Genomic DNA, 16,857 nt, shown 5'->3' on the forward strand with positions numbered 1-16,857 from the left:
CTCCTGCCTCAGCCTCCCGAGTAGCTGGGATTATAGGCGCCTGCCACCATGCCTGGCTACTTTTTGTATTTTTAATTGAAACAGGGTTTCACCATGTTGGCCAGGCTGGTCTCCAACTCCTGACCTCAAGTGATCCACCTGCCTTGGCCTCCCAAAGTGCTGGGATTACAGGTATGAGCCCAGCCTGGGTTTAACATTTTGAGGAACTACTGGTTGGCTGTACGAAGTGGCTGCATCATCCTACATCCACTTGACCTCCATAATCACTTAGCATCTTTCTAATCAAATATACATTTCACAGTTTTCCAGTTTATTAGAATTTTTTTTTTTTTTTGAGATGGAATCTAGCTCTGTCACCCAAGCTGGTATGATCTTGGCTCACTGCAACCTTCACCTCCTGGGTTTAAGTGATTTTCCGGCCTCAGCCTCTCAAGTAGCTGGGATTACACGTACCCACCACCATGCCCAACTAATTTTTGTATTTTTAGTAGAGACACAGTATCACTGTGTTGGCCAGGCTGGTCTTGAACTCCTGACCTTGTGATCTGCCCCCCTCAGCCTCCCAAAGTGTTGGGATTACAGGCATGAGCCACTGCACCCAGTCTGTTTAATAAATTCTAATAGAATTTTAAGTTGCTGAATTTTTCCTAGTCTAGGTGCAAACTGGCATTTCACCCAACCAATTCCTTCCTTTCCCATTGTCTCTCATATAATTTCTACCCAGGACTTTAGACTTAAGTTGAAAGGAACTTTGAGAGTTCTTTCCTCTATACTTTAAATAGCCTTCTCTGTAAAACAGACGTTTCCTCATGTGTCCCTGTGTGTTGATCATTCAGCCTCTGTTTAAACTCTACTGGTCTGGGGCTCTTGCTAGCTCACAGAGCAACCCTTTTCTTAAAAACACTGAGCCTTTTGTCAGCTTGCCTTAGGACTCAAGTTTACCACGCCTTCGTATTTTTGCAGGTATCCAGCCCTGCAGTCCTGTTTTTACCACCTCACACATTAAGACAGGCTGAGAGCATTTAAGACCTAGGTCTTGATTTCTGTGGATTTCTCAGGAATGAGCCTAGCACAGTGCTGCACGTGCAGTGTTTGGGGACACCCACCCAGTCACACGCAGAGTCAATGTCCACGTGCCAGGAGCAGAGTTCAATGAAAGGGACCGAAAACAAACATGAGCATTCTCAAACTATAACTAGTTTAGAAAATGACTTTTTCTTTTTTTTGAGATAGGATCTTGCTCTGTTGCCCAGGCTGGAGTGTGGTGGCGCAATCATAACTCACTGCAGCCTCGACCTCCCTGGGGTCAAGCAATCCTCCCACCTCCTGAGTAGCTGGGACTAGACAAACACCACCACACCTGGCTAATTTTAAAAGTTTTGTAGAGACAGGGTCTTGCTATGTTTGCCCAGGCTGTTCTTGAACTCTTGGGCTCAAGCAATCTGCCCTATTTGGCCTTCCAAAGTGCTGGGATTACAGGCACGAGCTACCATGTCCAGCTGACGTTTCTTCATTCATTACATTTTTGTTATGCTATTTGGCTAAATACGTGCTTTGTTAAAAAGTAAATTATTGGCCGGGCGCAGTGGCTCACGCCTGTAATCCCAGCACTTTGGAAGGCTGAGATGGGCGGATCACGAGGTCAACAAGACCAGATCAAGAGATTTAGCCAGGTGTGGTGGTATGCACCTGTAACCCCAGCTACTCGGGAGGCTGAGGCAGGAGAATTGCTTGAACCTGGGAGGCGGAGGTGCAGTGAGCCAAGATCGCACCACTGCACTCCAGCCTGGCCACAGAACGAGACTCCACCTCAAAAAAAAAAAAAAAAGTAAATTATTTTTTCTAGTCCTTTGATTTTATTTAATAACTATTCTTCATTTACCCAATCTTCAAACATATACAACACTTAGAAATATGTCTCTAGATTCAAAGTGAATTTTAAAACTCACTAAAAATGGATACCATCTTTGTTTATATACTTAAAGTACAGCAAAGACATTTTTATTCAGGCTGGAGTGCAGTGGTGTGATCTTAGCTCACTGCAACCTCTTCCCTCCCGGGTGCAAGCGATCCTCCCACTTCTGCCTCCTGAGTAGCTGTAACTACAGGCACACACCACCATGCCTGGCTAATTTCCTTTTTTTTTTTTTTTTTGAGATGGTGTTTTACCATATTGCCCAGAATGGTCTCAACTTCCTGGATTCAAGCAATCCGCCCATCTCAGCCCCCCAAAGTGCTAGGATTACAGACGTGAGCCACCATACTCAGCCTAAAATTTTTCTTATATAGTTCTTTTGAGGACCACTTCAAAACCGTTGAATATCATAAATTTAAATTCAAGAAATGTAAAACTTTAGAATGATTTGTATAAGGCTGCCTGTTAAGTGGTTTTAAAAGAATATAATTAATTCCATCTGAAAGGCAGAATCTAGTCACACTGAGTTTTGCATATTTGAGAGGTAATTAATGATGAAGATTGACAGGACTAGCTGCATGATCCAAGGGGCCAATGCAAAATCAAAGTGTGGGGCCCCTTGTTCAAAAATTATTAACATATACTTTTTTTTTTTTTTGAGACGGAGTTTCGCTCGTTACCCAGGCTGGAGTGCAATGGCGCGATCTCGGCTCACCGCAATCTCCACCTCCTGGGTTCAGGCAATTCTCCTGCCTCAGCCTCCTGAGTAGCTGGGATTACAGGCACATGCCACCATGCCCAGCTAATTTTTTGCACTTTAGTAGAGACGGGGTTTCACCTTGTTGACCAGGATGGTCTTGATCTCTTGACCTCATGATCCACCTGCCTCGGCCACCCAAAGTGCTGGGATTACAGGCTTGAGCCACCGCGCCCGGCAACATATACATATTTTTTGAGACAGATTATCACTTTGTTGCCCAGGCTGGAGTGCAGTGGTGTGATGTCACTGCAGTCTCCTCCTCCCGGGTTTTTTTTTTTTTTTTTTTGAGAAGTAGTTTCTAGTTGCCTAGGCTGGAGTGTAATGTTGTGATCTCGGCTCACCGCAACCTCCGCCTCCTGGGTTTAAGTGATTCTCCTGCCTCAGTCTCCTGAGTAGCTGGGATTACAGCATGCGCCACCATGCCTGGCTAATTTTTGTATTTTTAGTAGAGACAGGGTTTCTCCATGTTGGTCAGGCTGGTTTTGAACTCAGATGATCTGCCTGCCTGAGCCTCCCCAAGTGCTGGGATTACAGGCGTGAGCCACTGCGCCTGGCCCCTCCTGGGTTTAAGCAGTTCTCATGCCTCAGCTTCCTGAGTAGCTGGGATCACAGACATGCACCAGCAAGCACAGCTTATTTTTGTAATTTTAGTAGAGACAGGGTTTCACCATGTTGCCCAGGGCGGTCTCAAACTACTGAGCTCAGGCAGTCCACCTACCTCGACCTCCCAAATGCTAGGATTACAGGTGTGAGCCACTGCACCTGGCCCAAAAATTATAAAAAAATTTCAAGATGGCAACAGGTTTTTGTTTTTTTTTAGACAGAGTCTTGCCTTGTCACCCAGGCTGGAGTGCAGTGTCATGCTCTTGGCTCTCTGCAACCTCTACTTCCTGGGTTCAAGTGATTCTCCTGCCTCAGCTTCCTGAGTAGCTGAGATTACAGGCGCCCAACACCACGCCTGGCTAATTTTTGTATCTTTTGTACAGATGGGGTTTCACCATGTTGGCCAGGCTGGTCTCAAACTCCTGACCTCAAATGATCCTCCCTCCTCAACTTCCCAAAGTGCTGGGATTACAAGTGGGAGCCACTGCTCCTGGTTGGCAACAGGTTTTTAAACTAACCCTGGGGCCCTTCTATGCCTGGCTCCTGGCACATGCAGGAAACTGGCCCTGAGTATTGATAAACTTAGATGACAGAGTATTAATAGTCAAATTGTGGGCCCCAGGCCTGACATTTTCACCAGAGCTGCTTGTCCTCTGTGTCCCTTCTCAGCTGCACCTCCGGCCGATGCTCCCTCCCACGGGGGGAAGCCTCCTGTCTTTTATTCTTGGTGGCCTCAGGGTGCAGGCTTCCCTGTCGTCTTTCCATCTCCAGTTCCCAGCAAAGGACAGGCTCTACTCCGTTCTCAGTGGACAGTGAGGACCGATGGCAGGCAGGTAGAAGACTAGGGTTACTCATGATTTGGGGGATTAAAGTCCTTGTGTTAAGTAGATTATGTTTACTTTTAAAATACTTTGACTAACTCATGCCAGTTTCTTATTACTTACGGAATTAGTAACAAGGATAATAAATCATTAAAATTCTTGGATAATCCCTAATTTTTTTTTTTTTGCCATAAAGTTCAAGCATTTATCAGAATAGTAAATAATAAAATGCACTGACTTGAATTTTATTTTCTCCTTAGGCCCCAAAGTTAACTTTCAGATTTATTTATTTGAGACAGAGTTTCACTCTTGTTGCCCAGGCCAGAGTGCAATGGCACGATCTCTGCTCATGGCAACCTCCGCCTCCCAAGTTCAAGCAATTCTTCTACCTCAGCCTCCCAAGTAGCTGGGATTACAGGCTGCCATCATTCCCAGCTAATTTTGTATTTTTAGTAGAGACAGGGTTTCTCCATGTTGGTCAGGTTGGTCTCGAACTCCCAACCTCAGGTGATCCGCCCACCTCAGCCTCCCATAGTGCTGGGATACAGGCGTGAGCTACTGTGCCTGGCCAACTTTCAGATGTTTTATGGTTTAAGCTGCTCTAAACTCCGTTACTTTGAAGTACGTGAATCTCTGCCAAGAACTTTTAAAAATGAAAACTTTTAATCTAATAATAATCTAAAGCTAAATCAAAAAATGAGCAAAAATATGCCTAAAACATAGGAGACAAAGAACTTATCAAATCAGAGACAACTGAAAGCAGCACTCTAGTTCCTAGGTGGGGGTAGCTCTCAGGGAAAAAATGGGTTTTGTATGTCAGGCTGACACAGTGGGGAAACTGTCACCGTTTGAGGGTTCCTGTATGTGGCCTTTGCATAGCCTCAAAATGTCACTTTTGAGGGTCTGTTGGTTTTTGGTTTTTTTTAGAGACAGAGTCTTGCTCTGTTGCCCAGGATGGAATGTAGGGGCGTGACCTCAGCTCACTGCAGCTTCAACCTGCCACGAACAATCAATTATCCAGCCTCAGCCTCCCAAGTAGCTGGGACTACAGGCATGTGGCACCACACCCGACTAATTTTTTTGTATTTTTAGTAGAGATGGGGTTTCGCCATGTTGCATAGACTGGTCTCAAACTCCTAGGCTCAAGCCATCCACCCATCTTGGTCTCCCAAAGTGCTAGGATTACAAGTGTGATCTGTTGCCAGGCTGTAACACAGTGGTGCAATCTCAGCTCACTGCAACCTCCACCTCCCGGGTTCAACTGATTCTCCTGCCTCAGCCTCCCCAGTAGCTGGGACTACAGGCACACACAACACCACACCCAGCTAATTTTTGTATTTTTAGTACAGACAGGGTTTCACCATGTTAAACAGGATGGTCTTGAACTTCTGACCACAAGATCCACCACCTCAGCCTCCCAAAGTGCTGGGATTACAGGCACAAGCCACCTCGCCTGGCTGGTTGGTTTTTTAATGCAAAAACATGACATTGCATAAATCATTTCCACCAATCTTGAATCTGTATTCCTGAAACACCACTCAAATCTGTATTTTGTAGCAAATCAACATTTTAAATTTCATTTATAAAGACATTTCTTCAGGCAACTCTTCATACCAAATCAAGACCACTGAAAAAACAAGTTTTAATGATCTAAAACCTCAGCCAGAATACATAATAGACTCTTGGTAATTTTTTAGGATAATCAGATCTTCTATTTTGTTTCAACTTTTATAAATGAAAACTCTATCTGAAAAAACATTTTCCTGTCTCAGAAAGCATTAATAAAAATAACTCAGTCCTTTTGTTCCTTTGTTCTAAAATGTTAAGATATCTCAGCTTCCTCATTTTAAAACATTTAGACTTGGTTTAATAAGTTCACTGAGTCCTGCATGTAGTGTTACGAAATTATAGCATTTTCTAGTTTCAATGTAATGATTATATTTTATATCTTATAAAAATTTCATTTATTGGTCATATTCTTCTTAACTAAGACTGAAATATTAGTTGCTCTTTTTGGTTTAAATGTCAAATACTGGGCCGGGCGCGGTGGCTCAAGCCTGTAATCCCAGCACTTTGGGAGGCCGAGGCAGGTGGATCACGAGGTCAAGAGATCAAGAACATCCTGGTCAACATGGTGAAACCCCGTCTCTACTAAAAATCAAAAAAATAAATAAATAAATATCAAATACTGGCAGGCACAGATAATGTATGATATGACCTCCTAAACCTTCCTTTTGAAAAAGAATTCCTGGCTGGGCATGGTGGCTCACACCTGTAATCCCAGCTACTCAGGAGGCTGAGGCAGGAGAATAGCTTGAACCTGGGAGGCAGAGACTGTGGCGATCCAAGATCGTGCCGCCGCACTCCAGCCTGGGCAACAAAAGTGAAACTATCTCAAAAAGAAAAGAAGAAGAAAAATAATTCCTATAAAACTGCTTGGTTTTATGCTTTTTTTTCCCCCAAAAGAAATATTCAGCCAAAGGATGAATTCCAGTTAACTGAAGGTTCCAGTTAACAAAGTTAATGCTCAAAAATTGGAATACACTCAAAATTAGTCGCATTTTATTATTTCTTCAGCAGTTAGAGGTCTCCTTTGAGAAATAAATGTTATTTACTTTATTAAAAATGTTAGACTATGGGTAATATTGAAGTTTATATTCGAATTACTTTTATCCACATCGTTACTTCCGAAAAACAAGGTAACAAATTAAGAAATCATCTTCCTGGCCGGGCGAGGTGGCTCACGCCTGTAATCCCAGCACTTTGGGAGACCAAGACCGGCGAATCATGAGGTCAGGAGTTCGAGACCAGCCTGACCAACATGGTAAAACCCCGTCTCAACTAAAAATACAAAAATTAGCTGGGCATGGTAGCGAGCACCTGTAATCCCAGCTACTCAAAAGGCTGAGGCAGGTCACTTGAACACAGGTGGCGGAGGCTGCAGAGAGCAGCCCAGGTGACAGAGCAAGACTCCGTCTCAAAAACAAAACATCAGCCAGGCGCAGTGGCTCATGACTATAATCCCAGCACTTTGGGAGGCCAAGGCGGGTGGATCACAAGGTCAAGAGATCGAGACCATTCTAGTCAATAAGGTGAAACCCCGTCTCTACTAAAAATACAAAAATTAGCTGGGCATGGTGGTGCGCGCCTGTAGTCCCAGCTACTTGGGAGGCTGAGGCAGGAGAATTGCTTGAACCCAGAAGGCAGAGGTTGCAATGAGCCGAGATCATGCCATTGCACTCCAGTCTGGGTAACAACAGCGAAACTCCATCTCAAAAAAAAAAAAATCTTCCCAAAAATGCTGAAAATTTTTAAGGGACTGACTGGACGTAGCCACAGAGCTACAGCCTTGAAAGGCCGAGACAGAATTTCATTTTAAATTTCACATACCATGATACTAAATTATATACCAATACCACAACCAACAGAATGGATCCTTAACGTATTTTTTTTTATTTTTGTAGTGACAAGGTTTCACCGTGTTGCCCAGTCTAGTTTCAAACTCCTGGGCTCAAGCAATCTGCCTGCCTAGAGTACTGGGATTACAGGTGTGAGCAACCAAGCCTGGTTCCATGATCCTTGAAATTTACCCCCTAATGAATTCCCATAACCACACTGCAAAATTTAAATTTGGGCCGGGTAGCATGGCTCACACCTGTAATCTCAGCACTGTGAGAGGCCAAGTGGGCGGATCACTTGAAGTTAGGAGTTCAAGACAAGCCTGGCCAACGTGGTGAAACTCCATTTCTACTAAAAATACAAAAATGAGCTCAGTGTGATGACATATGCCTGCAGTCCCAGCTACTCAGGAGGCTGAGGCAGGAGAATCGCTTTAACCCAGGAGGCAAAGGTTACAGTGAGCCAAGATCGCATCACTGCACTCCCACTCCAGCCTGGGTGACTGAGTGAAACACCGTCTCAAAAAAAAAAGAATTTGTGTTACATTCTGTAATTTTTTTCAGTATATAGCATTTATCTGTGCAGCGAAAATTAGGATGTAAAGCTGTCTAAACTGAAATGTTATCCATCCATCCATCCATTCATCCATCCAATCACACAATACTGGCATGCCTCCGGTGTGCTGGTGGTGATAGAAAACATATGCAAAGCAGACACCCTTCCATCTTGGGGCATATGTTCTACTGAGGGGAAACAGACGATAAACAATTCAATAAGTAAACAACAAGGCATGTTAGGAACGGGCTAAGTGCTATGGAAAAAAGAAAAAGTGTTGCAGGGAAACAGGATTTAGGGATTCAGGAAGAGAAATGATTTCAAATAGAATGGTGAAGAGAGGCCTCATGTATGCAAATGAGAAAATAACAGTGGATTTTATTTATGCAGCTTCAAAACGCTTTACATGCTTGCATTTTTTAAATATTCATATAAGCTTTCTATTTTCTCTGCTTCACTGTTCTATTTCCTGATCTCTGTGACTGGAGAGAAGGCAGGTAGCCGGCAGACATGACCCTACAGGGCATGCCAAAGATATTTCTTCTAATATTTTGGTTTACTCCCTTCTTTTTTTTTTTTTTTGAGATGGAGTTTCACTCTTGCTACCCAGGCTGGAGTGCAATGGCACGATCTCGGCTCACCGCAACCTCCGCCTCTTGGGATCAGGCAATTTTCCTGCCTCAGCCTCCTGAGTAGCTGGGATTACAGGCATGCACCACCATGCCCAGCTAATTTTTTGTATTTTTAGTAGTGACGGGGTTTCACCATGTTGACCAGGAGGGTCTCAATCTCTTGACCTCGTGATCCACAAGCCTCGGCCTCCCAAACTGCTAGGATTACAGGCGCGAGCCACCGCCTCCCGCCCACTCTTTTTTTTTTTTTTTTTTAAGACAAAGTCTTGCTCTGTCACCCAGGCTGGAGTGCAGTGGCACAGTCTTGACTCACTGCAACCTCCACCTCCCAGGTTCAAGAAATTCTCCTGCCTCAGCCTCCCAAGTAGGTGGGATTACAGGCGCCTGCCAGCATGCCCAGCAAATTTTTATATTTTTAGTAGAGGCAGGGTTTCACCATGTTGGCCAGGCTGGTCTTGAACTCATGCCCTCAGGTGATCCACCCTCCTCAGCCTCCCAAAGTGCTGGGATTACAGGCAGGAGCCACTGCATCTGGCTCTACTCAATGTTGAGAACCATAGCTACAATTAAAGTGAAATTTGGGAATCTCTATAAAATACTCAAGACGCAATTTATATTAGAAAATCTATCATTTTCTCCAGCAGTCTGTACGTAATCTAATATTAACATTATTAAAGGTAGCTAGAGTATGAACAGGAGTTCATGTCGTACTGCCTTACAGCAGTAAAAAACTTCAGATATTAGTTGAAATGATCATCTCTTAAGCCCAAATAAAGTGTCTCCACAAATTGTAAATTTTACATAGGAAATTCACTTATATTTCAAAATGAAATTGTTTTTAGAAGCATTTCGTATAATTCCAAGACATTTTCTTACTTGAAACCTGGAAAAAAAAAATGCAACCAAATAACTGATGTGTAAATGTCTTTATTCTTAAGACAAGAATCTTGAAGTACTGTAACTGCACCAAGAAAAACTTAGAGAAAGCAAATTACAAATGACTCAAGTAGTCAACACATCTTTCACACAAGATTTCTGTAGGTTTCGGGTAAGGAAGACCCTCAAAGCTGAAATGTATGCTGTTTAAGTAACCGAAGTAATTAAATAATGACTAACAAATGTAGGTGCTATTTAAGAAAGCACCGATTTTAACAAGCAATGTTATCACTGACTAAATATATTTAAACTGTTCCCAAAATACCCAATCCAAGCACATATTTTTGAAATGTGTGGGTTTTCCCCAAGAGAAGCAAAACTTTGACATTTCTCTTGGATATATTAGACTTTCAGACCTCCAACCCACATCTGGAAAGAACATTTCAAACTTAACTTGATGTTACTTTTTAAACTCAAATGGCCAACAATGAGATACTTAGTAACAGATCTGAACAAGACAGAGTCAACAGAATGTTTAGAAATGAAATAAAAGTAGTATTCAAAGTTTATCATCTTCGATGTGGAGAAAGAAGCATGGAACAAAAGATGCATTTGCCGCCTCTGCCCTGTAATTCGTGAACACCATACTTCTCTCCTTATGTCTCGCCAGGGAAGCGAAAATAAGAATTTTGTAAAAGCTTGCTAAATTCAAATATGACCATTTCATCTAGATTTCTATCGATCCTCCCCAAAATTTCTTTTCATTAAAAAAAAAAAATCAAAACAACAGATTAAAACCTACAGCAGATTCTACAGACTACACCTAGATCACTTTGCTCTAACGCCAAGGAAAATGTTTACGATTTCAAGATCCACTCAGAAGCAAATACTGTATCTGCAATGCGTAAGCTTTTCGTTGGCAAGACCAGTCAATATCAGAGAGCATGCAAGGTTTTAAAGGTTAAGTGGATGAAGGTTAAAAGCTAATAATAAACTACCCAAGAAATATTACTTTCCCCCGAGCCATAAAATGATTTCGGTCCTACAATCCTAAAGAACCAGAGGGGTTTCTCGTTTCCGTAGAGGACATCTAACCCTCCATGGTCTAAACGACGGACAGAAAAACTGCACCAAGGCACCAGGGGTAGCAGAGACGGAGATTTCTAACACTGGGTGAGCCCGCGGTCACAAATCTCAACACGATTTCACCTTTGGGTGAAAAGGTGGGAGGGAAGCAGTAAGTTTCAGCCTCGGCTCCACTGGAAACAGACAACGTCTAAAGGACCCTGGAAGGAGGCGGAAAGCGGCGAAGTCGTGGTGTCCGCGGTGCAGCAGCAGAGAATCAGGATCTTGGAAACGGGATGCGGAGGAGTGGGCTCTTATGTAAGCACACACCAAAACTGTGCGTGTACCCCCCGCCTGATGCACATCTGAGCACAGCGCAGACGTACACACAGCCTCTCACCAGGGGTGCAGCCCCAGCTGCGGGCGCCGCAGAGCAGGGCGGACTGACCCTTCGGCCCGTCTCCACGTCCCTTCAAATCAGTGAAGCCATCACCATGGGCTGCAGTGGGGGCTGCCCAGGCCCAGGTGCCCCGCCCGAGACCCAGCCTGGCTTCGCCGGGGCGCCCCCAGCGCGTGCCCACAATCTCCTGCGCCCGGCCCCGCGCGCCCGACCCCCAACCTGAACCCCACTCTCCGACCCGACTCCCTGTGGTCGGACCCGACACCCCGCATCCCGGCTGGAATCCCAGCATCTGGCCCGACTCCCGCACCCGGACCAGAATCCCCGCACCCATACCCGAATCCTGCACTGGCCCGGCCCCGGGGCTTACCTCGCCCGGCCCAGACCCCGCCGCCGCACAGCAGCCCGACCAGCAGCAACCGGGCGGCCGGGGCCAGCGCGGGCGCGGGGCGGCGCAGCATCGCCGGCCCGGGGCGGGAGCGGCAGGGAGGCGCGCGGGACGCCCAGCGGGGCTCTCGGGGCTCTCAAGACTCTCGGGGCCCAGGGTCGGCTGCTCTGTGGCGCGGCGAGCTCCGGGGTCCGAGGAGGAGCCGCCGCCGCCGCCGTGACGCTGGGCCGCGCGCTCGGGTCGCGCCGCCCTCCCCGCCTCGGAGAAGCGCCTTGCTGGAGGCAGCGGCAGCAACTAAGATGGCGGCGGCGCTCTCTCTCGGGTCCGGCAAGGGTACCCGGCCGGGGGCGGGGTGGCGGCGGGAGGGGCGGGGATGGGGAGCGACGCTAGGCGCGCGCGCGATGGACCCCGGGAGCGCGCGGGCCCGGGAAGGGCGGGAGAGGAGGGAACGCGCGCGGCGGAGCCGGGAACGAGCGCGCGCCTCCGAGCCCGTCGGCCCCGTCTGGAGCGCGCACCCGCGGGCACGCGCCTGGGGTGAGTTCCAAGCGGCCGGGAGGGGCCCGCGGTGGGGCCCGGGGGTCGGCACCCCTTTCCCCGGCCGCCGCCCGAGAGCCTCATCTCCGCATCCCCGCGCTCACTCCCGGGCTCCTGAGGCCAGGCGAGCGGTACCCTGGGGCCGCGCCTCCTCCTCCACACCGAGGACTCATCCTTCCCACTCTCTCCCCCAGGAGCGCAGACCGCGGCTGGCGAGTGCGGCCCAGGGCCCGAGTCACTTCGGGCAGGTCGTGTGGCCTCCCAGAACCTCGGGGTCCTCTTCTGCCCAGTAAGGGGATGAGAGGGGTCGCGAAAGGGGGTCCAGGAGACGAGGCCAGCGAACTGCGCCTGGCAAACAGTCAAGGGCCGCGCAGCACGAGCCGCCCCGGCTCCTGCCCTGGATCCTGCCCCCAGAGAATCTGTCCAGAATTCACTGAAGAAATCTTTGTGACTTTCCAAAGGCGGCTGTTATGTGCGCTCTTTCTCAGTGACATACTGTGATGCTGGTTCTTAGAAATGCGGGGGTCCGTATGGATACAGAGGACAAAGAGGTGGCTCACGCCTGTAATCCCAGCACTTTGGGAGGCTGAGGCAGGCGGATCACCTGAGGTTGGGAGTTCGAGACCAGCCTGGCCAACATGGAGAAACCCCGTCTCTACTAATAATGCAAAAATTAGCCGGGTGTGGCGATGCTTGCCTGTAATCCCAGCTACTTATGAGTCTGAGGCACGAGAATCACTTGAACCCGGAGGCAGAGGTTGCAGTCAGCCGAGATGGTACCACTGCACTCCAGCCTGGGCAACAAGAGTGAAACTCGGTCTCAAAAAAAAAAAAAAAAGAGAGAGAGAGGACAAAGAAGCTCTCCCCATCTACCGTGGATCCCTACAGGGATCTGAGGGTCCTCCCATTTTCCCAGTGTCCTGGGGTCCCCTCCTCCTCCTCTGCAGGACCCCTGGCACTCTCCACAGTGGAGGAAAGGCCTGGAACAGTAGTGGAAGGGCGTGTGTGCCGGCACTGTACCCTATGAGACACTATTGGCTCCATTTTGCAGATGAGGAAACTAAGTCAGAAAGGTGAAATGACTTCCCTCGTTGGGACAACTATTGTGGAAAGAATCAGCCCTCAAGGTCAGGATGTTCACAGTAGATGGACACCAACGGCAAAAAGTTGAACACTAAAATGTTCATTTTTCGAGACTGCTGGAAGAGCTATCCATGAATGTCTTTGCTCTAGGTGGGGGTGGTGGAGACTGGTTTGTGGGGCACAGAGGACTGATTTAGGAGAGTAGTGGGCAAAGAGCCCAAAAACGTAGATTGAGGCCAGATTGTGGGGATGGACTTGATCATACCAACAGGAAGACCTGGAAGGGCTGGAGACAGAGGTGTGATGTAACCTGGGGAAGGCTTCAAAAGCAGTCTAGAATCCACCTTCCTGCCCCGCACGCATCCTGCGCCAAAGCCTAAAAATTCTGTCTTGCTAATGTCTCTCCTTCCTTCCCCTGCTCCCCCTCCCCTGAGTTGAGGAAGACCTGACTCCCCTTGCCTGGACCCTTCCCAAAGCACCTGCGTGGCACCTGCAGGCTCCAGGCCACACCCACCACTCCTTCCAGCCAAGGCTTTGAGTCATCCTCTCCCCTTGTGATGACTGTTGCTTCTGCCCCTCCTGGAGTTATAAACTCTGTGAGTGCCTCCCTGCTGCCACCTCATCAGGTCCAGACCTCTCTACCGGGCTTCCCACCCTCCGCCCAGCTGACCTTAGGGCATGCTGCCTGCCACTGCCTCCTCTTATTCATTCCCTGCCCAGGGCCAACATCACACTTCCTCCTCCACCCCAGCCTCAGGTCCTTATATGGATCCTCTAGACTGTCTCCTTCAGGAAGTCCTCCTGCCAGCCCTCCCTCCCCAGCCCCCAGTGGCTCTAACCAAACAGTTCAGCTTTCTAATCTGCTGCCTGTGCTGTGGACTGACTGACTAATCCATCAGTGTCCTTTTCTCCTCCGCACTGTATTCTAGTGGGAAGGACCCAGATGGTCTAGTCAGACAGGACTGGACTGCAATGCTGGCCTCTGGGACTGCAAATAATCTTGGACAGGTTATGGAACTTTCAGAATCTTTCCTCACCTGCAAAATGGAACAATATGTACTTCTTGGAGTTGTGAGAATTAAATGAAACGAAGCCACATAGGTCTGGAAATACCGGGCTCTTTGTGGCACATAAATGAAAGTGCCACAGAGCCTGGTATTTCTAGATATATGAGTTTCTCTTTTTCCCCTCAAGAAGAAGCCTTCTGTGCTTCTAGTATACCAGTGAACACAGTAGGTACTCAGTAAATAGTGATGAACTCAATGACTTGCTGAGTTAGGTTTTATTATTATGGAGCTCACATCTCAGAGGGTAAAAAAAAAAATGTACCTTGTAGGTTTCCAGGGACTTTTGAGATGTGCACAACATCAAATGGAAAGGCATAATCTCAGAACTATCTTTTCAGTCCACAGGCTGATGATGCCAAGAGGGGAAATTTAATGTGTTCAGTTCTATTAAAAACACAAACAAAAGCTCTTCAGTGTCTGGAATCCTGATCCCTTTATCTTCTCACCCGTACTGTCCCTTAAAGAAACAAAGAGATAGATCAAAAAGGTCCAGCGTCAGGTGGGGCGGACAGACGGCTTGGTGAGCTCAGTGCAAACTGCACCTGCTGGGATTTCACCCACATGAGAGTGAGTCCAAATACAAGGCTCAGCTTGAAAGTCTCAGAAGCAGGGGAGCCAGTAAACTCGGGTTCTGCTCTGCCTGACAATAGCCTCAGCCACATTGGCACATTTCAGAGGTTTCCCCCATAACAGATTAGTTAATCCTCCAGATGGCCCTAAGATGGGGATCGATTCAGGCTTATGCTATGGTTAACTGAAAGAGAGGCCTTGCCTGAGCTGAGCCAGCCACAAAGTGGCAGCATCCGGGTCTTGGAGCCGGGAACACAGATTTGGGGATAGGGAAGTGGCTTTGTTAGCTGGTGGAGGAAGGTTTGTTCTTTTAAATGTATACTGAACCTATCTGAGACAGTAGAGGAAGTGAACACAAGACAATTTTCCAAGATGCTGCACCTTTTGAGATGACTGTTGCTGATACCATATCACGATAATAACATATCATCTGTGCCTCTAGCAACCCTTTACAGAAGGTCTTTGGACTGGGTACAGTGGCTCATACCTGTAATCCCAGCACTGTGGGAGGCTGAGGGAGGCAGACCACTTGAGGCCAGGAGTTTGAGACCAGCCTGGCCAACATGACACAACTCTGTCTCTACTAAAAATTCAAAAATTAGCCAGGCATGGTGATGGGCACCTGTAATCCCAGCAACTTGGGGGCCTGAGGCAGGAGAATCACTTGAACCTAGGAGGCGGAGGTTGCAGTGAGCCGAGATGGTGCCACTGCACTCCAGCCTGTATGACAGAGCAAGATTCCAACTAAAAACAAAAACAAAAAAAAAAAAAAAAAAAGGTACTTTCATCGTTCCTATTTTACAGATGAGGAAAATATCAAATTTGCTCAAGAGGACACGGCTAGAAAGTTGGACCCCTGAGATTCAATTTCATGTCCATCTGAGCCCAAAACAGTGCCTTAGCCTCAGCACGAAATTACCCCACAGATACCAAAATAACCCTGGCACAGGATCCCACAGCTTGGCACCAGCCTGCTCCCCAACAGTGAGAAGCTGGGCCTTCGAGCAAGCCGTGGCTTTGCCACCTCTGGCTGTGCAGTGCAGAGGAGGCTGATCTCACACCTCGAGTTCTTCACCAGGGACGTGAGTTCCCAGGCCTGGGGTTGCCGTGAGGGTGAAATAAGATCGCAGGCAGGAAAGCTCTTAGCCAGCGATGCGGGGATGTGGGGATGCGGAGCCATTGTCAGGCGGGTGTGTTATTACTGTTTTGCACAGTGTGGGCTTGGTGGGTGTTTGTGGACGGAGCCGAGGCAGGGAAGCAGTTATTACAGGCGATTTTCTAATGACGTGCCTGGGAATAAACCCACTTGAGGGCGGCAGCAGGAGAAGGTTATGAGAATCTTAATGAAAGCAGCTGATTAGGAACTCCTGGAAGTTCTGAAAGGACCACAGCCTCCAGAACCACCACCAGGGTCCCCCAGAACCCCAGAAAGTACAAGGTGTGGCCCCATCTCTGTGTTCTGGTGTCCCAGCCAGGTCATTTTGTTGCTGTTAAAAGGGATAATTAACGAAAAGCAAAATGATGCTGTGCTTAAACAGGGAATCTGGTTAGACAGAATGGAGCAAACGCATTTCTGTCCACGTCCTTCCTTTTGGTAAAATTTCAATTGAATTTTGCTTCATACTATATTAAATATTGGGTTGGTTGTGGTGGCTCATGCCTGTAATCCCAGCACTTTGGGAGGCCAAGGCAGACAGATCACTTGAGGTCAGGAGTTTGAGACCAGCCTGGCCAACTTGGCAAAACCTCAAGTTTAGTCGCTACTAAAAATACAAAAATTAGCCAGGCTGGTGGCATGCACCCGTAGCCCCAGCTACTACTCGGGAGGCTGAGGCAGCAGAATCACTTGAGCTCCAGGAGGCGGAGGTTGGAGTGAGCTGAGATTGCGTCACTGCACTCCAGCCTGGGCGGCAGAGTGAGACTCCGTCTCAAAAAAAAAATTAACCAGGCAGGTGCCTGTAATTCCAGCTACTTTGGAGACTGAGGTAGGAGAATCGATTGAACCCTGGAGGCAGAGGTTGCAGTCATCAACTACACTCCAGCCTGGGTGACAGAGCAAGGCTCTGTCTAAAAAATAAAAAAATAAATATTTTCATGGTTCCAAAGTCATATCTAGAAAGCAGGGTGTTCAGAGAAGTCTAGATCTATTACTGTTTCCTCCTCCCTATCTCCTCCTTCCTTTATAGGTT

General features: G+C 47.5%; 2 protein-coding genes across 5 annotated transcripts in view; one reads left to right on the forward strand and one right to left on the reverse strand.

The window, feature by feature from the left end:
- CLSTN1 (calsyntenin 1) overlaps positions 1–11,718 on the reverse strand; it is a 104,849-nt gene extending 93,131 nt beyond the window's left edge. For all 4 annotated transcript variants that reach the window (XM_035307653.3, XM_035307651.3, XM_035307652.3 and 1 more), the window contains exon 1: positions 11,397–11,718. In XM_035307653.3, the coding sequence (XP_035163544.1) occupies positions 11,397–11,487 (91 nt within the window). In that variant the 5' untranslated portion in view covers positions 11,488–11,718. The remainder of the gene's footprint in view (positions 1–11,396) is intronic.
- Positions 11,719–11,772: 54 nt separating this feature from the next.
- Positions 11,773–12,786, forward strand: LOC144576928 (uncharacterized). The gene is made up of 2 exons (XM_078330325.1): positions 11,773–11,948; positions 12,143–12,786. The coding sequence occupies exons 1-2, from the start codon at positions 11,788–11,790 to the stop codon at positions 12,447–12,449; spliced, it is 468 nt and encodes a 155-aa protein (XP_078186451.1). The 5' UTR covers positions 11,773–11,787; the 3' UTR covers positions 12,450–12,786.
- The last annotated feature ends 4,071 nt before the right edge of the window (positions 12,787–16,857 follow it).

Source organism: Callithrix jacchus, chromosome 7 (genome assembly GCF_049354715.1).
Source record: "Callithrix jacchus isolate 240 chromosome 7, calJac240_pri, whole genome shotgun sequence".
In the NCBI taxonomy this organism is placed as follows: Eukaryota; Metazoa; Chordata; class Mammalia; order Primates; family Cebidae; genus Callithrix; species Callithrix jacchus.